Here is a 24,812-nt window from a genome sequence, read left to right on the forward strand (position 1 = left end):
TTATTATGGCTGCAGGATATAACCACTTTTATTTTTATAATCCAGCTCCCAGGAGTGGAGGCCTGCGTCAGGTACTCATTCCGGTACGGACGCAACCCTCTTGTTGAGTTGCCGCTCATATTCAATCCAGCCGGCTGTGCCCGCGCCCAGCCAAGGACCAGCTCCCCTTCCACTTCTCTGGTGATAAGGTAACTCGGAGGGACGCTGACATGGAGAAGCCGTCTGTTGTCCTCAAGCATTCAAACTTTTACTTGTGATTGTTATATAGTTAATATTTCAATGCGTTTCATTACTTCCTGTGCTTCAAGGCCACATCCACAAGCTGTATCCAGCAGCAGTGCCAGGTCCAACCAGAATGTGGCCCAAGGAGAAGGTGGCGCCCCCCACAGCAAGCCTCCAGTAGTGCACCCCAGGTCTTCTCAGTACCGCTGGATGAAGAGCGAGTGGAGAGCTAATGTCTACCTGGCCCGCTCCCGCATCCAGGTCAGTGTTCAAAAATCTGTTTTATTTATTGCTCAGCTTTTAAAGTACAGCTGATGCTCTTGCATTGTCTTCCCTGTGGGCGGCACTTATACCTCTGTGTGTAACATGTTCACAGGGCTTGGGTCTGTTCGCCGCGAGAGACATTGAGAAACAAACTATGGTGATTGAGTACAATGGAACCGTCCTCCGAAATGAGGCTGCCATCAGGAAGGAGAAGAGCTATAAATCTCAGGTACTCATCTGTTTTGATACTTTTGTAAGCTGAAATGACAATTTTCTCCAGTTATTTTTAAGTAAAATCCCTCTGCCCAACAGAACCGAACGGTGTTTATGTTCCGAATCGACAGCGAACACGTGGTAGACGCCACTCGCACTGGAGGGCTGGCAAGGTACTATGACATTCCCCTGGTTATTGTAACATTTTTGTAAACAAATTAGGAGAACATAGAATAACATCTGTCAGCCCCAAATCTAGCACAGGGCTGTGGCTTGCCTATTAAAAGAAATGCTTAATGTTGTGTGGTGAGACTCCAATAACAGGCCAGTATAGCCTCAGCCCATCGATGCTCCAGATCATGTTTAACACGTGCCTTTTACAATACTCGACGGAAATTTAAACTGCATTTTAAAAAAATCGTTTTTTGTTTTTTAAGTTTAAAAAATACACTTTCTATCTTTCTAAATTTTGATCAAAACAAAACTAGAATGTGACAGTTTTTTGAGTAAATGTAAAATGTAACACCCGCTTTTACTTTAAACTTGTGCGTGTAGAATATTTTGTTGCATGTAATAAATGTCTTTTAATTTCTGTGCTTTTCCAGATACATCAACCACTCTTGTGCCCCCAACTGTGTTGCTGAGGTGGTCACATTTGAAAGGGGTTACAAAATCATCATCAGCTGCAATCGCAGAGTGGAAAAGGGAGAAGAGGTGAATATCTTATCTTTATTAGAATATGCTTTGAATTCATACAGTTTTAGAATTATTATCGTTTGGATTTCCTCAATGCTCCTACTCTTAACACGCTTACTCCTAGTCAATACATTATGTAGAAAACAGGATTGGAATGTGTTCATATTTTGGAGATAAATATTGTTTACAGGGCAGCAGTCGCTATGTTCACTATACTCAATAGTAAACTGGTCAATATCCTGAGTGGTGTGTATAAAGAATAAAGAACACATCGCTTTTCTTCAAGTTTGTGTGTTGAAAAGGTGTATCGATACATTTTCACTCCATTGATAATGAATCCCACTGCTTCTATTGACAAGACCTGGCCCCCGTGTAGCAAACGGGCGCTAGTGATGGCTGGCCTTCCACGCTCGTTGACGTGCTGGTCACCTTCATTGTTCAGCCCCTCCTGACCACAAGTACTTGAGGTCAATGCCAAACAGTTACCAAAGGTCTCGGCCTCAACCCGCCACATAGAACGGGTTCCGCCCGAGGAAAGCAATGGGATTCATAGCTACGCATTTGTTAGCACGAACATGATTGTCAAAAAGTGATGATCCTCTTCTTTTTTCCAGCTGTGTTTTGACTACCAGTTTGACACCGTGGAGGGTCAGCACAAGATCGCCTGCCAGTGCGGAGCTCCTGAGTGCAGGAAGTGGATTAACTGAGCAAAACGACAAACCTAAATGCATTCCTCACTGTGGTGTGTGGATGCTGTGGTCTCTGCACCAAGAAAGAAAAGGAAAAAGGCTTCACATTAAGGTCATTTTATGAATGAGTGCGATGAACCCTTTTGGAGAGGTGATTGAATTTAAGTGTTGGTTTCATCAAGATCCTGGAAAGAAATGGGTGGAGGAAGGGAAATGTAACACAGTAGCAGGACGTGACTCGTGCCATAAGTGAGGGGCTCTGTTGTATGAGATGCCTCCATCTGTCTGTATGTATCTGTGCGTTTTTTCGGTGTACATGGGGTGCGGAATCCACCAGTGAATGAGAAAGCACTGTGCAGGGTGCGGCCTTATTGCTTACTAAGGGCAGGCCCTTTTGTTTCATACCGTTAATGTATACCGTATGACTAAATGTAGACATCACTGAATGAGGAATGTACAGCAATGAATACCGCGAAGGGAATATTAACTTGCACTAAAAAAAAAGGAAAATAAACAACAAAAAAACACACACACAAACTTTTAAAATACTTGATTCCATGAGTCAGTTTTATCATAGATCTGTCATGTGATTTGTGTGGAATTTGAAAGGTTTTGTATTTATTACTGAGTGAATGAATTTTATCCTCAAAATGATGAGATTGAGTTAAAGAAGGCTAGATTGCTATTGTTTTTGAAGATGAGGAAGACATGCTGTTACTTTTTGTATAAATGTACATAAAGAAAACTATAGGAATAACCGACCAAATACTACCTTAACCTTCTTGATGTTTGGGTGTTTTTTAATTGTTTTTGTTTTGTTTGTCATTGAAATTTATTTAAGATGGACGTTATTTCAGTTTGAGAGTATATATTATGATTATTCTGTACAGAATTTGTAATATAACCACAATAATTCACAAAGTATTTTTGTTGTATTAAAAGTAAGGTATTGTAGCGTAGTGTTTTGTGACTTACACATGCTTTGACCACTCAAAAAAAGAAATATTTTTGTTGACTAACGTAACAAGTTATCAGTTACAGAATGAAAAAAAAAAGACTCTTCAAATAGTAAGAGATCAGTGTGATCTGTTTGCTGTTAATCAGGTTTGATTTTAAAGAACTGTGAATTAGGTTTTGAAACCCAAAAATGACTTTTTAACTTTTTAACACAAATAGGAACACCAACATGTATTTACCTGTTTTTGTTTCTACATTGCTTTTAAAAATATGGTGCAAACGTCTAATGATATTGTGAGATAGTTCCAGTGTGTGACGGAAAGAATCGTAATGGGGAACTCCTGTGTGGAGCCGTAGGTTGTTTTACCTTTTTTTGGACAGAAATGGCATTCTCCTTAATCAGAAATATTTCTTATACTGACACTTCACAAGTCACATGCTTAGAAACGGAAGAGTTTTTGCGTGCACAATTTCAAGTCGACTGTAAAATTTTGGAGACAGTCTTAGAACTTGTAATGTATATGGCATGTATTTTTTTAACTTTCCGAAGACTCAATTGTATATATTTTCTCAATGAATGGTTGTAACAAAATTGTTTCTTGGATATTTTTCTTCTCTTGTATGATATTACATCATCCTGCCAGTGTGTTTGTGCTACATATTCTTGGTTGTGTAGTCAGTTTTTTTTTTCCTTTATTCTTTTTTTTTGAAAATGCCTTTTAAAGTGTACAGAGTATGAGGTTTGGAGTTTGTGGAATTGAATTTAGAAACATTTACAAAAATAAACTATTTTACATGTTAGTGAGTTGTGTATGTTTAATCAGTGAACTATGAAGTTAAAACCATAAGAAAGACCCAATGCGCTGGTTGTTTGGGATAATTCTTTACCTATCTGTGACTCTAAAGGAGAAGCCAAGCAAGGTTACAGGGGATTAGCATTAAAGTTATTTACATAACTGCTAGGTGCATTAAACAGATATTTTGGAGGCAGTTTTTTGTTGCCCGAATCCAAGTAAATATATCAACCGCTCCCAGCCTTTTTGGCCTGTGACCCACTCTTTTGTTACTGCTGAGAGCCATCACAATCGTACTTCCTCTTCCATCCATTCTGAAATAAAGCATCATGCTCCTGAAAGATGTATTGTGGGTCTTTGGCCATCATTGTTGCAGAAATTGTGTCTTCGTTTTCATTTTAGGACAGAATTGTCAAGCTGACATCAGAAAAATTGGTTTCTTTGGCATCATTGTAATTGTTTCGGCAATTCTGAATATTAGGACTATTTTTGCTTTATTTCTCAATGTAATTGCCAGCAACTGAGCATCAAAATAGATTTGGATCCTAAGGTACTGCTTTGACCTTTAAAGTACTAAATATTGTAGAACGACATCCCTGACTTTTTGTTCATAAAACAGTAAATGTCAAGCTGAACTAACAGATCAGACATTTACTTAACTTAAGAGTGTGTGTGTTTGTATTGTTCTGCTCTATATAAAATATTTATAAATATTTTACGTTGCAAAAATATTTGGTTATTATTAAATTTACCATAGTAACATTGCATTTAGTACGTGTACATTCAAACCAGTGAAATATCTGAGTCGTGCTGACATCTGTTGGCGAGGCCTTCACTTACATGCCCCAGTGCCTGGTGTAGCGTCGAAACGAGCGTCCCTTTCAGAAACGTGTCTTCCGGGAAGCGTGTCCTCCGTCTTTGCCTTTTTACCGTGTTGCCAGCGTACAACGAAACGACCGTCGCAGGGAAAGGAGGTGCGTTTCATAACTTAAAAAGAAACCTTCGGAAGTGCTTAAGCATTGCTGTCCAAATTCTCCGCTCTCTCCAGCCCTGACGGAGCGATGCTCCCTGGGGGGGGGGGGGACACACGCATTTGTCCGGGGTGCGGACTGCGGCGTAACACCACGTGAACAGGCGGCGTCGACACCAGAGGAGAAAGTCACTGGAAGATGCGAGCCGTGCCTCCCCCTCCGCGGCCGAGCCTACTTCCTGGTGGAGGAGGCGGTGTCCTCGTAGTAAGCACACGGGGCAGCTAAAGCGAAGGTGGAGGCGGCTGTTGATGGTCAGCAGGCGCGACGCAGTAGTTAATTACCACACATTGTTGCGCGGGGGGGGGAGTGTCGGGGTCGTTTAAAAAAAAATGGGAAGCACGGTGATGGAGTCCAGCAAGGACAGCTCAAAGAAAATGCCAAAGCGAAGACGAAGTCTGCGGATTAACATGCCAGTGAGTCGGTGAAGTATCAACGCATTTGACTTCTTACTGTGACTGTAAACAACAACAACTACAACAACAACGGAAACCGGGCTTGCTGTTGAACTTGTTGCACTTTTAGCCGTTTTTCACTCGCTAGAAACACCTTCTCTGTTCGGGTCGTTGGAAATATAACATTTTTACACATTTCAACGTGATGTCCAACAGTAACCTTGTAATGTGTTGTCATGGTAGCCGACCCCCCCTCTGGGTGTTAACAACCAGCGTTATTGTGAGGCAAAGACCAAACAATTATTACACCGTGAAATCTTCAGAAGGTGTTCTCTATGATGCATGTAACGTTATGTAATGCGAGGGGGAAACAAGTAATAACAAGCAAAGGAACTATTCTACAGGAGCCATCATGCTCCAAAGCAGCAGGCTCCATTACACCAGACCTGGGACCTGTTTATTCAACATCAACTGCATTTACTTCAGTGGCACACAGGCTTCTATTCACTAATGTGGGGAGTCAATGTCTGTTTTTTATTTTTTGTTCTTCACAAGCCCACAAAGACCAATGAAGTGATCTATGCTGCGGCAGAATTTAAAGCTTTAGACAAACATCTCCTGGTTACTGTGAGCACACTGATGACAACTCATTTGTTTTGTCTTGTTGATAACAGCCATTAATCCTGTAGCTTTTTTTTTGGATGGCATCCATCGGCTCGACCTGCACGCTTTACTCATTTAAACCCGATTGGATACAACCTGTGTTGTGCAATACATAAGACAACTAACATTTCAGTTTCTTCAAAAGCTATAGATATCAATAGATAGAAAACTTCTGAATACAGTTTTGTAGCTGGATGTTGGAGCTTTCCCCCGACACGTAAAATCCTTCCACCTCAACCTGATGGAAACAACAATACAGTTGCGTAATATATTTCGGAACAGGTTTGTGTGGTCACCTAATTATTTGATCAAACGTTTCTTCTGCTGAAGTGCCAGAGAGTGGAATGCACAACTCGGCTCTCTGTATGTGAAAGGTTGGGTTTAGTATTTGCTTGCAGAGGTTTCCGCAATGTCAAAGCATGTTTATTTTCTGTGCAAGGTGAAATGTCAAATATCAACTCAGATTGAGGAGGAACATCTATATCCATTTTTGCAGAACCGTATTGGCTCAGCCAATTACCTGATGACTTGATGCATTTTGTTTTTCTGCTTTATTCCGTGAAAGTTACTTTTTATCCTTCTCATCTGCAGGACTTTGGTGCGTTTACTTCCCCACAAGCGGACACGAGTGGCTCACCCAAACGCGGCGCTCAGACGGTGCATAAATTATATTCTTTATTTTGTCTTTATGTCATGATTTTCATTTACTTGTCAAATGTTTGTTTTGTCAAGCTTGCTTTTTTTCCCCCCAAGTGAATGATTTATCTCGACTCTTGTTTGTTTGGCTTTGAAGACATTTCGACGTGGATTTGGGAGAGCAAAATATCAGTCAAGGCCATCTCTCCTGTTCTGCCAACGCTCACTGGCTCACTGTAACATTACTCCCTCTGTGCCCAGGCATAGCTGGACCACATACAGGAAATGGATTTTTGTTGTTGTTTTTTTTAAGAAAGCAATCTCGTCCCACTGTCAGCTCTGACTGATTTGAGAGTAATCCTCGGTCGTTACCGCATGTCCACCAGAGTACTTCACTTTCACCTCTGTAACATTTGCGTAATTCTTATCAAAACATGCGTTCCCTTCTGCTTTTTGAACAGGTAGTTTATGTCTAGAAAAACATCCTGATCGATGTTCGTCTGCCATAACAAGCTCTTACACAATAACAGAGTTCAAACACAAATAATGGGTGTGGGCTTTCCCTCACTCAGACTTGTTAGTGGATTGGTTCAAACCCATATGTGCACGTGGAGTTGGGCTACCTTCTAAGCAAATACCACTCTGGACCGCTGTATGGGTGGACCGGACACAACGGTCGTTTTGGTGTGCTCGCTTGTGTTATGCAGGCCTTAATCTACCAACAAGCCAAAACACCCCATGTTTCATTCTATTGCTTTGGTGTAAATACACCGCTCGGAGGTGAGGATCCCTGCGCATTCTAAAGCTTCACTGTATCGGAGACCACAAATGGATAAGAGACGGCTTGTTGGCACATCCATTGCAGACAGCAGTCAGGAGTGGGCGGAGGAGGCGCTCTCCGTCTCCGGCTAGATTGGCCCCCGTCTCTTCTGTTTTGTTTTGGTCTCTGCACAGCAAAGAGAGAAGAATGTTTACAGGGTATCAACCTTGCAAAAGGCAGACCTACGGACACGTAGAGTCATAATGGAAAATATGCAGACTGCTGTTTAACTAAGAAGAGAGCTGATTGTCAGACAGTAAACACGACGGTGTTGTTAGTGACCCTGAGCAGCATTATGTTAAGTCTTGGAGGGAGATGGAGAACTATTGGAGTTGTGCATGTTTAACAATGTGAATGCATGAATCAATTACAAAAATGGTAGCCATATTTAGCTGCTCAGCTCTAATGAAGTCTTTTATAGAGTGCTGTGAAAGTGAAAGTCGGGCTCTATGTTTAGGATTCAATATAACTTTTATAGCTCACCAAAGAACATTTGTCTTATTGGACAGCTACTGTCATTATACTACATTATATAACTGTTAATACGATGTGGCTGACAAAACGTGTGTGTGTGGGAGGGGGGGGGGGAGAAGTAAACAAAAGTGGTGACCTCACGCAAATCGTGCAATCAGTGGCCTTCATTTCCCCACAAGTCTCTCCTTGTTGTTGAGTGTTAGTTCTCCAGTCTCCCCCCGTGGCACTTAACCCTCCGAGGGTGCAGTCTTGAGCCCAGAAGAAAAAAACCCCCTCTCATTACTGTTTTTCAGGGAGAGCCCCGCATCCGTTCGGCCAGCCCCACCGGAGTGGCGTCCGCGAGGCGCCCAGCCGGCGCTCCTTCGGCGCTGGGCTCTCAGTCCGCTCCTGTGCAGCTGAAGGCCGGCTCCAGCTCCCCCAAAACCATCTTCCCCTATCCCTCATATCAGGACTCCCCACCCAAGTCCCCCCGGCGACTGAGCTTCAGTGGTATCTTCCGTTCCTCATCTTGCTCCACACCTGCAAGCATCAAAATCTTCTCCAGAACCAGGAGAGGTGAGTCAAAATGAACCCGTTAGCTGGTGGATTGACAACAACTGTGGTCAGTATTGTTTTTCAAAAAGGAAATCTAGTTTGCAATAAAGCAGAGTAGCACTGGTGTTATCTTGTGCAAGAGCGGTTCTGGGAGGAAGGGGGTTATAAAGGAAGTGAGAAACAAAAGATTAAACCGAATCCTCTCGACGATGATTTGGGTTTCCTGTCGTATGTGCGTTGTGAAGCCGCACACAGGAACTAGTGTCCCTCACATATTCAGATCCAATCAAATATTCTGTAGCTTGTGACCGAACTGCTGTTTAAAAACAAGACATGCAGCATTTTTTTCACATAGTACACCATTGTGCCAATAAGGAAGTAAGTATTTCCTCATGGTAAAGAGCAAAAGAAAACGACTTTGATTTGCCATTCCCAAGGAGCCAACATGGTCATGAGCCTCATCAAGCCAAAGGGTGACTGCTTGAGGAGAGGTTAGACGTTCCTTTATTAATAGTCATAAAATGGTTGTCTTTGTTATCGGTCAAAATCAAAGAGAAGGTCCCAATACCAAGCAGTGGCCTGTTCATATCAAAGCCAGTTTATTGAAGGAAGTTACAGGTTTGGCATCCTGCAGCTGGGAATCCAGCCATTGTACATTCCCCAAATTCAAACTCCTCAAGTACAAAATGCTTATACTGGTATGCGCTAATTGGAAAGGAGTCCAGCTGGGCAGGGCGAGGCGTGGTTCGATGAAGAACAGACCTTACCGGCACATTCTCAGCTCTGAATGTCTCCAAGCAGTTTTGTGGCTGATTACATAACAAAAACCCAGCTGGAAGCAGCTTCCCCGGCAAAAAGATGAGTCATTTGTTTTTTTGGCTCAAACACGCAGCCATTCTTCGGTGCTCTCGCACACTACCAGCTTTGGCAGTGGCAGTGGAATCGCTCTGTCAGGGCCAGACCTCCAAGAGTCGGCCCGCTCGGGGGCTTCCTCTGGATATTGGGATATTTGACGGTAACCAAAATCCAAACACACCGTGGGCCACGGCCCCCTCGCGCCAGCTGCTTGGGGTGTGGATTGGAGACGTGACGGTTAAACTGTAGGCAGCCTGCTGTAGCCACAAGGGTGTGCTGGAGGCATAGGCCACTCATGATGGCTTAAGCAGCCGGTTTCATACATCACTGTTATTAGCAATATTAACCATAATTGTTCCATAATATTGATCAGTTGAGATTCATCCATCAGTGCGTTTATAGCCGTACTTCCTACAAATATGTTCAGAATGTCTTCCATCTGTTCTAAATGCGTGGCCGTCCATCGCCTGGACATTGTCAGTCTGTACTGTGGTGTTTTTATACCCTTATCTGGAAGTGACCAGGCTCTTAGCAGCTCCTCATACAACCATGCAGGCTTGCTACCCCCTCTCTCTTACGCCCACTGCGTTGCTGCCGTGTGCTCCATGTTGTCAGTAAATAAAGGAACCTGGCAATTTTTACTTTGGAGATTCAGAAAGTACAGACCTTACAAGGGCAGAGTAATTTAGTTATGTGTGTGTGTGTGTCCAAGCTAAGCTTAACAAAACACACCGTGGACTGTATTCAAAAAATCCTCATGAATCTCAACCTGGCAACCTTCAATGCAAGTGAATCAGTTTTTGTTAGGGCGTTAAACACAGAGGCCCCAGTGAGTATCGCAGGTTGTTCGAGGCGCCGGATTTCGTCACCCACATTTCAATGCCTCAATCAAATTAGCCATTGACCCACTGATGAGCGGGAGGGGAACACTTGCATAACATGTAAATTGAGATCTGCACTGGACGCAGTGTTGCTAATGTAAGCAGCGGGTACTAAGTGGGCCATCTGGAAGGACTAGGGGAAGCTCGGGGTATTGAATGGAGGCTTTCTGATCAGCTGACAGAATATGGGATGTCCTCCTGCTGTCATCTGCACTGACTGGCCTCAGCAGTCTTAAAGGTCAGGCCCCTAATATTACCGGACAACCGAATGTACGAATGGCGGCGCAGCAGGACTCCCAGATCCAAGGCACCACCTTTTGTGACTATATTTGTAGTTTCTGAATCGGTGCTTTCACTAATCCTCGATGCATTGTGTGAAGACAGAGACAGTGAGACAGATGTGCCCGTGCTTACTTTCTTGTGTTGGGAGAGGGAGGGCATTGGAGGGGGCGGGGAGATGTGCAGTCTGAGCCAATCGCTGGGTTATCCTGCAGACTGGCGTCCTTTTACAGGATGCTGACATGCAGGCTATATTAAAGAGACGCCACCCACAGCTGCACCTGACACTGTTGAGAGGAGGGGTTGGGGGGCGCTCCGGTCCTAGTTGTTCTTTGCATCACTCGCAGGAGCAACGTTTCTCAGCTGAAGCTGTTTTCATTCCTTTTTCCCTCGTATGGGCTGACACGGAGTGCAGTGCTTCCTGCTGCCACCGGGATTTTTTTCTTTTTCTCCCTGCGCTTGTCATTTTCTAATCCAAGTAAAAGTGGAAGGATGTAATTAATGGAGTAGCAAACCTTAGTTTATTCTACATTCCTCATCCATCAACCGGTTCCCTCTTTTGAATGAGAAGGATTATCTCTCCCTACTAAAGAAAAAAACTGAACGTATTATCCTCTAGATCTGTGGACTTCACCTGCAGGTCCTTGCAATTTAATTGTAAACTGTACAACTTTCTTCATCCGGAAAATGGAGTGACTGTCACTTGTCACAGCTTTGAGCCAAACTTATCGCGATGCGGATGGTCATGTTCATATTTAGCCTGGAACCCCCGACCCACTGCGTGTCATGAAGAGGTTTGGCAGCCTGAGGAGGAGCAAAAAACGGAAGGAGCAAGAAGGGCTAGGAGGTTGGCATCAGTCCGAGTCATCATGTCTGTCTGGTAATGTGCCGCTTTCCCTTTAGTAGGTTTGGATTGACATGCTTATATAATGCTCATCGTTACGGCCTCAGGTTCTCCATATAGTTTTGGTGCCACTTAAATGGTCTCAGGTTTCAAAAATGAACGCTGGACATCCGCACAAAGTGACAGGACATCAATGTGGTAAGTCAAGGTTAACTAAATGCAGCATATCATTCTGCCCCGTTAACATTTCTACCTTAATGTTCCTTTTTAAGGAGGGACGGGAAAAGGTGGTGTGTGTTTTGTAGTCATCCTGTCCTCCTGTCCTCCCGCTAAAGTAATTTATAGCCACTGTGTGATACCGTGCCAGTTTATTTTTTCTGTCCCATATCCTAAGGGTGTCTCTTCAGAAGCTGCTCCATTTATTTAAAAAAATAAAAAAATAAATGGACAGAAAGCATTTAAACCGATGTAGGTGCCACGTTGTGTTTCCAGGGATTTTCCTCATGTGCGGGCTTGTTGTACTCTTATCTGTTTGTTATGCCGTCAGGTTCTAATGAGAAAAGCATGCCAACTCGAAAGGAAACAGAATATGGATGCCAAACAAAAAGGCCCAGTCTGCCTTGCAGACTAACGGCCGCTATCGTAAAGTGTTAGCTCATAATGCTCAATGTGTGCAGCACTGGGAGACACTGCGAGGCGTTCCAGTGCCCCTCCATCACGGACGTTACAGCTCTGGATTTACAGCCAGTCTGACGTGCATGAGGTAGATGAGAGGAGCCCGTTTTTAACATGAAGCCAGTATATACAACCTGGTGACACCTCAGCCTGAACCATAAGTCTGTTTGCTCGTGCGGCTGTGTCGCTGCTGACGTCTCCATGAGGAACGTACTGGCTTTCATATCACTTTCATACACAATCACTGCAAACATCTCATGCAAACCTCAAAGCATTCAATAAGCTATCACATTTCACTCAAAAAAAATCATTAAATCTACTCCAATAGAAATGGTGGAGCAAGGAAAGGTTTGTCACTTTGCATGAGAAGCGTTGAAGGAACTATGTGATGTATGAGATTATATATAAACATGATATATATATATATATATATATGACACATGATAAGTCCTTGCTATGTAAAGATATGGTGGAGTAAAAGTGTGTGTTGTAACCCGAGTTTCTCAGTTCTCGGCCCCGCGTGCCACTCCGTGTGCAAGAGTACTTCCCTTTGCAACAGTTGGCCCTCGCCGTGTTTATGGAGCGACCCAGAGAGTGATCTATCTCACACGGCACTGTAGAAGTGAGAGCAAAGCGTTCAGCTGAAGGTAAAGTGTCACATGGGATCAGGAAAAGGTGTGGCCATTTGTTTTGGTTTTTGGACGCTTGTGTTCTAATGCAACACCTCCTTAATAAATCCTTAAAGTAGGTACTGATGAGGTTTGTCTGAATTTACTTATTGTTGAATTTGGCCGATCTTTTCATCTGTCATTCCAATAGTTGCATAATAATGTGGTATGGAAATACAAATTTGAATCATTCCTGCCGATCCCTGCCGATTTTCCAGGTATGGCGAGATTACCCTTGCAAATCCAGTTGGAGCTTTGCAAAACGTCAGTAGGCCCTTTATTTAATTATCCTAAAATCCTAATTTCCCCCATACCAGCATGGTTCTATCCACCCTTGCGCACGGCTCCTGTTATCACCTGTCAATTACTGCCGCCTTTAAAACTCAAACAATGGAGTCGTAGTTGAAACGAGGGCCAAAGAAGGCAAAACCAGAGCCATCAGTGTGCAGAAGAGTATGTTTTAATGAGATTTACGTCCACATGGTGCAATCCATCCAAGGCGGCCGGGTTTTCTCAGCATCACAGGGGGTACAAACACTGAATAAAGGTTGAGACCCACTGTTATAGAATACTGCGCATGTGTTTCGTATGTAAAGTCAGGTGGACCGGACTACTTCCTGTGTGGTGTCTGGCTGCCTCCGATTAACCAGGCTGAGGAGAGGGCTCCCAGCCCTGCTGTTATCTCCTCCTGTGGAATGTGCCACAACAGCGCGGCTAAAATAAGACGGCTACACTGCGGAAGCGGGTCAAGCCAAAGGGAGCCGCCGCTAGCCAACTAAATGTCAAGAGATATTGTGCAGTGCGCTTGGACAGATGAGAGAAATATGTTCACTCAACACACAGTCACTCTTTTATGAAAGCTATCTAAGTTTGTATAATGCTCTATTAGGAGATTATTTTTGGAAAGGCAAGAAAAAGTCACAAGAAATTGTAGAATAAACGTGGCGTACTGTTCACAATATGGACACTTATGTCCTTGTTCATTTAGAGGTACACTACTTTCTGGCCTGTTGAGTCATTGGAAATACTCTTTTCTCTGTCATGTTGTTTAACTCACTGTACTAACAATCTTAGTTTGTTTCAACTGAAACTGATTCTTGTATTTTTACTCCTTGTGTGACATTTACATACTCCCGGCTGCACCGGCACACCAGTTTTGGATATGAAAAAAAGTCAACAGGAGGCCTTTGTAATGTGAGCCGCCTGGTCCTCATCACCCATGTTCCTCATTGTCCGGGCCTTTTCAAATATGTCAGCGCGTTGGAGGCGGGGCAGCGTGAGTGTCACATGTCACTATGTGTCAAGATTGGTATGCCTGATGTAGACGAGCATGTGAGGGCTGTGATGAGAGTGACACCTGCCACGCAACCCTGTGGCAGGTCGACTGCTCGACCCGAGTTTTATACGGCTGCTAATGTTGTAATCGGCTTACGTATTGTGGAGGGACGCCAGGAACAGGAAAAAACCATTGTTGTGTTTCTCTTTCTAACATTATTAATAACTTTAAAAAGCTGTGGAGTGGCATTGTGGGATTTCTCATCCACACCCAATGCAGATGTCAACAGCTGTCCATCCCCAGCCGTTGCTGGGAAAAATGCCACGAGAATAATTGTAGCCTTAAGTTAGTCAATTACTTCATTAATGCATTTCTTAAAATCTATTTAAAAAAGAAAATTAACATTAACATTGAAAGATAAAGTTAAACTGAATATATGTGCAACTGCTTTGGTTTATTCCAATTCTTTAATGGGTTTTAATGTTTTTAAATAACGTTTTTAAATAGAATTTTAAGTTATAATAGTTTAATTGGGTTAGAGCGTCCTCTTGTCACATTTCACTGTATTATTTATTATATCTCTTGAGGCCTTTTAGCCTTTACATTTTCTGTATTGTTCTCATTTAAATGTAAATGCATTTGTCACACTAAAGGTTAAGTGAGCTTCAACCCACAGGAATCAGTTCTTAGCCTTTGCTCACAGATTCCACACAGTAGTGTTTGTTGGTGTGGTAAAAAAAAACGTGAATGGACTAAAAGAGTGAAAGGTCACTGCACACTGTCACAGGTGACTTCTCCTCTGGCCAACTAATCCTCTGCTCAGCTCTAATCACACAAAATAGTGAGAACACACGTGTGAAGCCCAAGAATGTCAAAGACATGAACTTGTGAATCATAAAGGTATGATAGAATATTTTTTTATATATTCATAATATAATCTATATAAACGTCTTGGGCTGGACAGTGTATGAATGGATAAGATTTCCATGCTACGTGTGTGCATGAAATGGCAAACTCTTTCAAGGAAGTACTACTTTGGCTATGTTTATGACCGTTTTATTTTTGTAGCCGCCCCTCCAATGTTGCTTCCTCCGTGTCAGTCATCGACTGGGCCGAGACTTTATCTGCAGCATTTATTTCTAAGTACCCACGACACTCTCAGTCCCTGATGGATCAGATATGCATTCTTGTCCGTTATAGCATGTGGCCGCGTTGATGGTATCAGCGCCGCCACGATTGAGGCACCTCGGTCTTGTTAACTGAGCACATCAGCGATCCGCGTGTGGTTTCAGTGTTTGAAAGTTTGGGCAGACATTGGGAGAACCAACAATTAAGTTGTGTCAATTGTGGATCTTTTTTTCGGTATCTCTCCACAGCCTCTGGACTCTCCACACCACCCACCACCCCGACCCAGGCTTGCAGCCAGCCTGTGTTCACCCAGGAGGCCCGAGCGAGCGGGCCGAGCCCTGAACGCCTAGAGGCCAGCGCCCGCTCCCGCTCCCGCTCCATCTCCATGCCTCCGGACACAGGACAGCGCCTCGGCCCTCCCTCTGCTAGGCCCCCGATCGCCTGCCCGGGCCCCGTGCCCTCCTACTCTCCCTCACAAGTGAGTCGCACCACAAACACCTTTTCTCATTTGCCATTTAAAGTAAAATAATTATTCTCATTTGCCTTGGGTCAGTTCTGTCAATCAGCTATGTGAATAAGTAAACTTGGTATGTTTGGTGTGTAACGTTGTTTAGATTTCACAAACTAGTTTAAAGGTCATCTCCATTTGGTGGCTGTAGAGACTGACAAGTACGGACTGAAATGTTCTGGGGCTTTGCAATAGCATATTTATGTAAATTCCTACAATCAAGGAACTATGAATTACTCAATTTTAAAAGACTACATTTGAAAATAAAATGCTGTATTTTTTAACTATTTAGTATAAAACAATACAAATATTAAAAAAAATCTGTAAAAGTAAGCTATATTCGATAAAACTACTGATAAATACACTGTGGATTTATTTATTTATTTTTTCCTGTTGAGGCAAAAATAAATGTACAGTCTGTCCATGAGTCATGTTCTGTTTTCCTCAGTGTCACATGGGTTTACTTGGGAGTGGTGAACAGAAAGCATGGATGATTCAAATCTCTTTAATTTGAGCTCTGTCTGTGTTTCCACTATTTGCATACTAGCAAAAGATGCTGTATTCGTGTTTAGTGCTCAGTGATTTTGTCTCTGCGGTTTTTCATGCACATTCTATTTAGGAGTCACCACAGCCTTGAGGATGTGGTACCAGATTTCCCACAGCTAGTGCACCCATTAAATGAATAATTATCCAAAGTCCTGTCGCCTCCCGTCAGCTGTGTGATTGTGCATTCTAGCTAGAAGGGGGTAAATCAATATTTCATCAGCAACATTGTATACTGTCTGTATTAACACCCATGGTTGTGCTTGCGGAATGATAAACCAGTGCCCGTCATCCTCTCTGTGCCTCTATCCGTCATTCATAAGGGGAGGCTCACCAAAAAGTGTGTTTTGTTAAATGCTGTTTTTTAGAGTGCTAAATCCAAGCACAAAAAGCAATTCATTTAATGGATTTATGGACATGTGCTTCCCCGGAGTTTGCAGTATAACCAAAGTAAGCCAAGTAGCAGGCTTTGATGCAGGAGGACAAAGATTGATGTAGGTGCAGGAGTGTTTTTGGCAAGAGAAGCGCTGTGTCACCATTGCGGGCGACACGGGGGACCATCTGGCATCCCGCTGCGGTATGCAGGCTTTTTCACACCGCCGTAGTGGCTTGTTGTAACTATGCTTGCAATTTAGGGACATTGGGAAATCAGGCGTATCACAACTCACATTCTTTCTATAGGCTATGCAGATCTCTCAGCATGACTCTGCATTTTTCTTGCTAGCTTAAGACAGAAATGGCACACATCACGTGCCATTTGTCTCCGCTGAGGCTCCAAAGAGTTGTCTTTTTGTGGATCTCTGGTATATTGCTCGTTTTGCCTGAAGAAAGGACCTCTGAAGATGTGACGAGGCCTCCCCAGTTTCTTGCTGCTTAGCAACGTAAGGGATTTCCTAATATGGTGAAGCACCCAGGTTGCCCTGCACGGAGGGGTGTGTCACCAGCGCGTGGAGCTTCCTGTTTTTTTCTCCACTCTGAGAGACTTTTTTTTCCCCCTTTGGTGAGTGTTTGGTAGGTTACAACCAACAAACAATAGAGCTGATTTTTATTATGGTTGGATTATTAACGCGCGCATGTGGGAACGTGACTGTTTGAGCAGCGCGTCAACATCGCGCGCCCCCCACTGCAGCAAATGTCTCAGGACTGTTCCACTGCGAGTTATAAAGGGGTGTGTGTGCTCTAATAATAATAATGATGACGATAATGTGCCCCGGAAGTTGCAGCGCTACAGCACAATGTTTATGTAACGTAACCCGTGCATATTCAGCGGACTCCGAGGCGTGTGTGTGTGTGTGTGTTTTTGCGCGCGCGCGCGCTCGCGCGTGTGGTGGTTTTGCTGTGCGCGCGCACTGGGATCAGTCCGTCGGGGCCGCTGGGAAAAGGCGCTTCACGCGGCTGCTCACGAGCGACCCACGGCAAAGTTTCTTCCGCGTGTTGTCGCGTGGACTCGCTGCGACATTCACTGCCCACTTGTGCCCCGTTCCTCTCGCAGGTCCACGGTCCCATCGAAGGCATGCTGGAGAAACTTGAACTAGATGATGACGGTAAGTTTCCCACTGCTTTCCTCTCAGTACCGTTGTGTTTACGCAGTTTGTGATGGAAAGGGGCCTAGGTCACATCAGGATGTCACAGGTATGCGACAGGGTGGTCACAAGGAGCTACAGATAGCAGAGCCCCGTGCACACAGACCAGGCGATCTATTGCCTGGGACTTGTCCCAAATTGGAGGGATTTCCTCTACAGGCCACTGACTTTACAGCGTTGCTGTCATAACAGATCCCTTTTATCTAAATAGTTTTTGTTTTTGAATGAAGCCTTGATAGATGGAGGCTTGTGGAGTAATGGAGACACTACTTTTAAATAGCTATTCTGCTCTGCATCTAATCAGGGCAAAGAAAAAGTTATCAATGTTTTTAATTGTGTGGTCATCTAATCTATAAAATACCTGCGAATGGTAAACGGTCATCCCAAATACGCAGACCACATCAGATATATGCCTTCAAAACGCTCATCTGTCAGACCACAATTTTCTTTTTATCATTTATTGGAACAAATGTTTTTATTTTTACTTAGTATTACAGTTAATTTCTCTCTCAACGAATGGCAAATTTTCCACCATGGCTAATCTCAGACTAAATAATCAGTGAAGGACATAAGTTCCCAAGTATCGCTGTGTTTTTGTTGGTGCAGATCTGAATAGTCAGTATGAGAGAGCGCTAAAGTGGCTGTAAGTGCTGCAGACGCTTAATCGTTGTTTATGCTCTGTGTGTGTTTTGTTCTCAGGCGCCCATTATATATTCCCTGTGAGACTTCTCCTTCCTCTCAAAGTATTTTCCTCATGTTTCTTCATGTAGCTGCTGAACCTGAGAGTGATATCTACATGCGCTTCATGAAATCACACAAGTGCTATGACATTGTCCCCACAAGCTCCAAGCTGGTCGTGTTCGACACGGCACTCCAAGTGAGTACGAGTCACTTTGCCTGCACACAAAAACTTTCATTTAGAGGCTGCGAGTCTTGAAGACCGAAAGACATTCAGCTAAAGTTAATGTTCGGTAAAAATGAACAGGACTATTTGCCTCTGAGCAGTTTCAATGAGATGGTTGATGCAATTGTCATAAAGCGGTTAAACAGTAATCCTTTGGAGTCCTGGCCTCTTTGAAGTGTAGATCTTCAACCACTAAACCCGCCGAAGGCCAGACTAGAGTCCTTATCTAAAAGAAAATGAAAATATCAAAACCAACACAAAGTCATCTGGACTAGCGCGCACTTCACAAAGAACAGGTCTCTCTTCCAGATATAAGAATGTGAAAATAAATCTCTTAATTGATTTCATGTGATCGAAGAGTCTGATTGTCACATCAGTTGAATGATATAAAATGCATCTAAGCTTGGACCAGTGAATATTTGCCCTTTTACTTAATTTAGAAACTGAGTTAATCTATTAGCAGATTTGCTGCTGATGAATTTTCTATCAGCTACTAGAGGAAGTCATGCCACGTTGTTTTGAAGTATTGTGTATTATTGTTTTTTGTCTTTTCCACTACTTGACAGGTAAAGAAAGCGTTCTTTGCCTTGGTAGCCAACGGTGTGCGAGCGGCTCCACTATGGGACACGGAGAAGCAAAGCTTTGTGGGTAAGAACCGCAAAACCAACTTGGCATTTTTAATGCTAAACTAGGCAGTTGCACGGTTTAAGGAGTAGTTAAATAACAAATAAGGCATCCAAAAACTTTAGCATCACCAAATAAAATATGGCACTTGATAATAAGTCAAAATATGTTTTGGATGCGTCTTTATACTTGCTGTAACTTCCAGGCTCCTTCTCAGACTTTAACGTGCACTCTACATATTTCTAGTCCACAGTTCACTTGTAGAGAAATGGCAGAAATTGCTCATTTTTTATGTAGTGATTTGTCTTGCTGGTGTTCCGTTGCTAAATGAACCCAGAGGACCGGCTGTGCGTTAATGCTGCTGGTCTCGTGGGGTGCGATGCTTTCTATTGATCAGGATTCATTAGAGCGCCCGTAAACCTCAAATGACTCATGTATTGAATGCTCTGAGAAGTTGGAAACAATATTCCACCAAAATACCCAACTTTCTAATAGTAAAATGTCAAAAGCCAAAGCGGAACTCTGTCTTGTTGTGTTGTTTTTTTTTTTTTTTTGGTAATCCTAGGGAGAGTTTATTGCGATTCAGCCAGAGATGAATAATAGATGGAAGGTCAGCGTTAGGATAAAGCAGAGCGTTGCGTCATGTGTTGTTTGGGCCGCGCCCCCTCTTCTATCCAATCGCACAAGGCCTGCAGGCATGGCAGCGTGTGCTGTTTATAGATTCCGAGTGTGTTTTGAATGCGTGTTTTTGTTACAGGAATGCTGACCATCACAGATTTCATCATCATACTACACCGATACTACAAGTCGCCGATGGTGAGGGTTTACTAGACATAATGTTTGCATGGGGATTCCTCTGTTTGTTTCTTTTCTCATCCAGGCGTCTGTATCTTTATGTTTCAGGTGCAAATCTATGAATTGGAGGAACATAAGCTAGAGACGTGGAGAGGTTAGCATCCCGAGTGTGCCGTCGTGTTTCTGTAACGATTACGACGTAAGATTTATTGTGGTTGTGATTAGCAGGATATAACATTTTTAAATCTTCCCGCAGAGGTTTACCTTCAAGCAACGTTCAAACCTCTGGTCAACATATCACCTGATGCAAGGTAATGGCAAATCCTTCTCTTGTTGCATATTTTTGTATACACGTGGGCTGATTTTTTCGTTGACTGTGCGATTTGTAACTGCTCATTGTGTTTATTGTACTGCAGCCTATTCGATGCAGTGTACACACTCATCAAAAACAAAATTCACCGCCTGCCTGTCATCGACCCCGTCACAGGGAATGCACTTTATATTCTCACACACAAGAGGATCCTCAAGTTCCTCCAGCTTTTTGTGAGTCCAATACAAACCCCTGCCGGTCTGTCAGTGAATGAGTGTTCAGATTGCACAGCCTATTCATCTTCATGATGCACAATTAATAATCATGTTGATTTACTTGTGCTGTGAACACTGTCAGCTTGTCATCATCTCCCTTTGCCCGCTGCCCTCTGCTGGTCAATGATATGCCGGTACCGAAATGGAGTGGCTTGAGAGCCATCCCACTCAACATGTTCCTGCCTCATTGTGTGTTTGTGTGCGCCAGATGTGTGAAATGCCAAAGCCAGCCTTCATGAAGCAGACCCTCGGGGAGCTGGGCATTGGTTCGTACCACAACATCGCGTTCATCCACCCCGACACGCCCATCATCAAAGCACTCAACATCTTTGTGGAGAGAAGAGTGTCCGCCCTGCCTGTGGTGGATGAGTCGGGTAAGACCCGAATTGTGTTGATAGTCAACTGAAAAATCCTAATGATGAACTTTATTCACTTACTAACGTTTTTATGTACCCTTACAGGCAAAGTTGTTGATATTTACTCCAAGTTTGATGTGATAGTAAGTTGACATTTCTATACAATTTCTGTTTTCTTGTTTTTTAAAGAAAAGAGTGTCAAAACTGCTGTGTGATTTATTGTCTCACTTTCTACAATGCACTTTCGTTTGTGTGTAGAACTTGGCTGCTGAGAAGACGTACAACAACCTGGACATCACAGTGACGCAGGCTCTGAAACACCGCTCTCAGTACTTCGAAGGCGTCATGAAGTGCCATAAGACGGAAACGATGAAGACCATCGTGGACAGAATCGTCAAAGCTGAAGTGAGATTTCCAAACCACTGGCGTACGACCAAGGAATAACCCTTCGGGTCTGAAACGTCGTCTCGGTACTTGTGTGTCCTCCGCCAGGTGCATCGGTTGGTGGTGGTGGACGAGCACTCGAGCATCGAGGGCATCGTCTCCCTGTCAGACATCCTCCAGGCCCTGGTGCTCAGCCCCGCAGGTATAGATGCCCAGAACCGCTAGCCCCAACTCCCCCTCTTGTCCCAGACCCTGAGCTCCCTCCCCCACCCCGCCCTTCCTGTGGCCCAGGTAGGACTCAAGCTGACCGCGAGGAGGCATGGCGCCTGACGCCCTGCTTGTTGTGCTGCATGATGATGATGATGATGCATTTTTGGGGGAGTGTGGAAAGGCTGCCATCGTCTGTCAGGAAAAGAGACTCCACTGCTGCTGGTTCTAGAAACAAACGCCACGTCTGCACTCACCACTGCTTTGAAATATGTTATAAGAAATTCAAACATTTGCACGTTTGCAAGGGTGTATATGCACGGGTATATATTTATAGATAAGGGGGGCCATCGTGTTCTTACTCCCACTCTTTTGACTTTATTGCCACCGATGTAACCTTGTTGAAGAATGAGAGTTGAAGTCTCAAATGTGATGATGTAATACTGATTTCAGATAATGTTTTGTTTGAACATATGAAAGAAATTCTACATTTTTAAATGGGTTTTTCCTTGTTTGTCGGAAGAGAACTTGCCCCAGATAATTTTACTAGGTAGCCTTTTCCCAAAAAATCCAGCAGTTATTGATGAATATGGATGAAAACAGAATTTGGGTTAATTGACGGTGGTGCTGTCCCACCTCCTCTTCTCCTCTGCAGAGGCCTGTAAGGAGGAGGAGACCCTGGGCTGAGTGTAAGGGGGAGGAAGCGCCAGCTGGAGTGGAGACTTGGTGGAAGTGAAAAAGTTTTGTGGTTGAGGTACGGCGTGGGAGGCGGAGCCGGTTTGAGGGGCCCCCCCGAGAGCCCAGAAACGGAAGCACCGCTACCTCCAAACCAAAGAGCCAGACGGCTGAATGAAGTGGACTTCCTGCGCTGAGGATGGATATTTCTGTTGTTTTTTTCTTCTTCTTTTTGTTTGAACACTAAGATGCGCACACACGCGTTAAACTGTACTTATACACAGACTTAGAGAATAATTATTGTCACTTGCTTGGTGAAAGGTGGGAAAGTCTCTACTGCTCCTAATGAGTTCTCCAGTGTTTTGGGTTGTGTAGTTATAATCATGCAGCTGTTATCAGTGGATCTTTTTGTTGCAGTTTGTAGTCTAAAATGAATGTTATCACCTCCCAGGAATGTGTCTCAGTTTTTGGTGTACGAAGGTCTACAGTCAAAGATGCAACTAATAGTTAGACACTTTATCCGGAAATGTAACTGCTTCATGAAAAGATAAAGTTTCAGAGCCAATTTAGAGAGATTGATGGTTCATCTTATTTGTGCCTTTTTTGTCCTGCCTACATCTCTGACAAATGTTGCCTTTTGAATGTAATAGACTATTGACTTCATTCGTTTTATTGTCATTTTAAAACATGCCAGGAGTGTAAATGTCTTGAAAAGAACTCATTGGAATTAGCATATTCCAAATGAAATAAAGGTTTGGCGATTTAGAGACAAATATACTGAGAACTTATAACCCCCCCCCCCCCTGTTATATCTGCTGTAGCTTGACAGGACTCATCTCCATCTTTGACTGTAAATAGTTTAGTTTGTTTTGGGGAAACGTGTGACATAAAGCTTTATTTTCATGAATGTGTCAACGTGTTTAATGAGACCAGTTTTCATTTTATTTTTGTAAATTAATTATGGAAACAGTTCAAAGCGATGTTGTATTAGATCAACATGTACTGTAAACGTGCAAGCATGAGAAACTACACTTCAGCAGTATGAATGTCTTTTTGTTTTACTTTTCTATTTTTCTGGCTGCAGAAAAATAAATGGACACTGAATGTACGGGCCGTGTTAATTTTCTGTTTTCAAGAATCTTAATGTGGGGGAGAATCCATTTTCAGGAAAGGGTTATGAATATTGTATAAAGCATAATTTTGCATCATAGAAAACCCGAAGAATATCCTATGCTAGTTCTGCTGAACATTTCTTACAAGAGACGTACAAGACAAATGGAGGAGGACGGAACCAGCTGCTGCAGTGGACCCTGTGTGGACGCTGTGTGGATGCTGTGTGGCCCCGTGAGGGCCCACGGGAGGAGGGGGTTGCAACGAGGAGCATTTGTTGCAACCAGACTTTTCCTCAAGCGGAACGTGGGCCACGATAAGCGAGCCGGTCAAGTGAAAGGTAAGGAACAAAGTTATTTCTCTGCAGGGTCCTTTTTGTAAATCTTGACTCTTTATACTTAGAAACGTAAAAAAAGAATCAGGATTTAAACTTGGGCTGTCAACATTAACGCGTGGCCGGAGATTAATGCGCAAATGTTTTAACGCCGCTGTGCTGGAAGTAAACAAAGTTGACCCCGCCGCTGCCTGCAGTCAGTCAGATGGAGAGAGCGTTTTGTGTTGGAAGTAAAACATACAGCTGAGAACAGAGGAATGTGTCAAACAGAAGAGAGATGAGTGGCAAACGGACCACTTTACGCACCGATAGGCTAAGCTAGCTGCTAGGCTACTTCCATCCCAACATCCACCTGGTGGAGGAGCACCACTGTGATAAAACAACTTTTAATTGCGATTGATGTATTTCAAAATGCGAGATTAATTCATTCAGCCCTATTTTTTTTAAACATCAATCTTTGGCTCTATTGGCCAGAAAACCTCCAACCTAAACTGATGACGGGTTACTCCGAGTAAGTGTTTAAACACCTTCATGATTTTACTTTCTATGCCATAGCAGCCAAATCCCTGGAAACAGCAACTCCAAATGTAATCGGTGGGTTACAGTGTGTACCGCTTTGATCGGACGGCCCGTGTTGGTTTGCTGCTGAGCGCTGGATCACAGACGTGGTTTGTTGTTGGTCGTTACATCGCATAATTGGACGTGTCTTCTTTCCTTCTGATTAACATTTTCACTAACCACAGACGGCGGGACAGTCATCACCAAAAAGTGAGCAGTCGAGCCGCCTTTTTCTCTTGATGGCATGTTGCCCGGAGGATATTTTAGAGCTGGGATAGGCAACCATGTGCCAGGGAGTCCCGCGAAAAAAGGCTGGTCTTTATTTCCAACGACTGCTGCAGCAGCTGATGGCTCATCCTCTGGGTTCGAAGAGGATCTGCTTGATCAGCTGTTAGTTTCCCGAGGAGCAGTTGGGCCTCGGCTCTGTGGTCTGTGTGATGTGTTGTACCAATGCTGCAGGGTTTGTGGATCAGCCACAAGGTGACACTGCAGTACACGGTTCACTTCAATACCAGCTGTGCGAGTCGGTGTAATGAGCAGCATCTTCTCATTGAATATTTACATTTCAGTAAGAGATGAGCAGTTTCCCAAGGGTGCCTTTTGATCTTATCTGAAGGAAATTGCTAGATTTCAGACGGAAGTTTTTAATGCGTTA

The 24,812-nt window shown here is 43.6% G+C and overlaps 2 protein-coding genes across 11 annotated transcripts in view; both read left to right on the forward strand.

Moving 5' to 3' along the window:
* kmt2cb (lysine (K)-specific methyltransferase 2Cb) overlaps window positions 1–3,842 on the forward strand; it is a 54,106-nt gene extending 50,264 nt beyond the window's left edge. For all 7 annotated transcript variants that reach the window (XM_037458586.2, XM_037458588.2, XM_037458589.2 and 4 more), the window contains 6 exons: window positions 46–188; window positions 309–483; window positions 599–715; window positions 799–872; window positions 1,305–1,413; window positions 2,010–3,842. In XM_037458586.2, the coding sequence (XP_037314483.2) occupies window positions 46–188; window positions 309–483; window positions 599–715; window positions 799–872; window positions 1,305–1,413; window positions 2,010–2,102 (711 nt within the window). In that variant the 3' untranslated portion in view covers window positions 2,103–3,842. The remainder of the gene's footprint in view (window positions 1–45; window positions 189–308; window positions 484–598; window positions 716–798; window positions 873–1,304; window positions 1,414–2,009) is intronic.
* A 1,150-nt stretch (window positions 3,843–4,992) lies between these two features.
* On the forward strand, window positions 4,993–23,263 carry LOC119209338 (5'-AMP-activated protein kinase subunit gamma-2-like). Of its 4 annotated transcripts, none has more exons than XR_005119542.2 (16): window positions 4,993–5,279; window positions 6,513–6,578; window positions 8,145–8,406; window positions 15,240–15,469; window positions 17,535–17,586; window positions 18,396–18,502; window positions 19,096–19,177; window positions 19,911–19,969; window positions 20,057–20,102; window positions 20,205–20,259; window positions 20,365–20,491; window positions 20,742–20,907; window positions 20,995–21,032; window positions 21,148–21,294; window positions 21,382–21,564; window positions 22,136–23,263. XR_005119542.2 is itself a non-coding variant. In XM_037458593.2 (16 exons), exons 1-16 carry the CDS (start codon window positions 5,196–5,198, stop codon window positions 22,165–22,167), a joined length of 1,647 nt encoding a protein of 548 aa, XP_037314490.2. In that variant the 5' UTR covers window positions 4,999–5,195; the 3' UTR covers window positions 22,168–23,263. The 4 variants fall into 4 exon arrangements, 3 of the variants coding, with proteins under 3 accessions (XP_037314490.2, XP_037314491.2, XP_062413562.1); XM_037458593.2 differs by having other exon boundaries at window positions 4,999–5,279; window positions 21,382–21,475; XM_037458594.2 differs by lacking the exons at window positions 4,993–5,279; window positions 6,513–6,578; window positions 8,145–8,406 and adding an exon at window positions 10,724–11,280 and having other exon boundaries at window positions 21,382–21,475.
* The last annotated feature ends 1,549 nt before the right edge of the window (window positions 23,264–24,812 follow it).

This window comes from Pungitius pungitius, chromosome 15 (assembly GCF_949316345.1).
Source record: "Pungitius pungitius chromosome 15, fPunPun2.1, whole genome shotgun sequence".
Taxonomy (NCBI): Eukaryota; Metazoa; Chordata; class Actinopteri; order Perciformes; family Gasterosteidae; genus Pungitius; species Pungitius pungitius.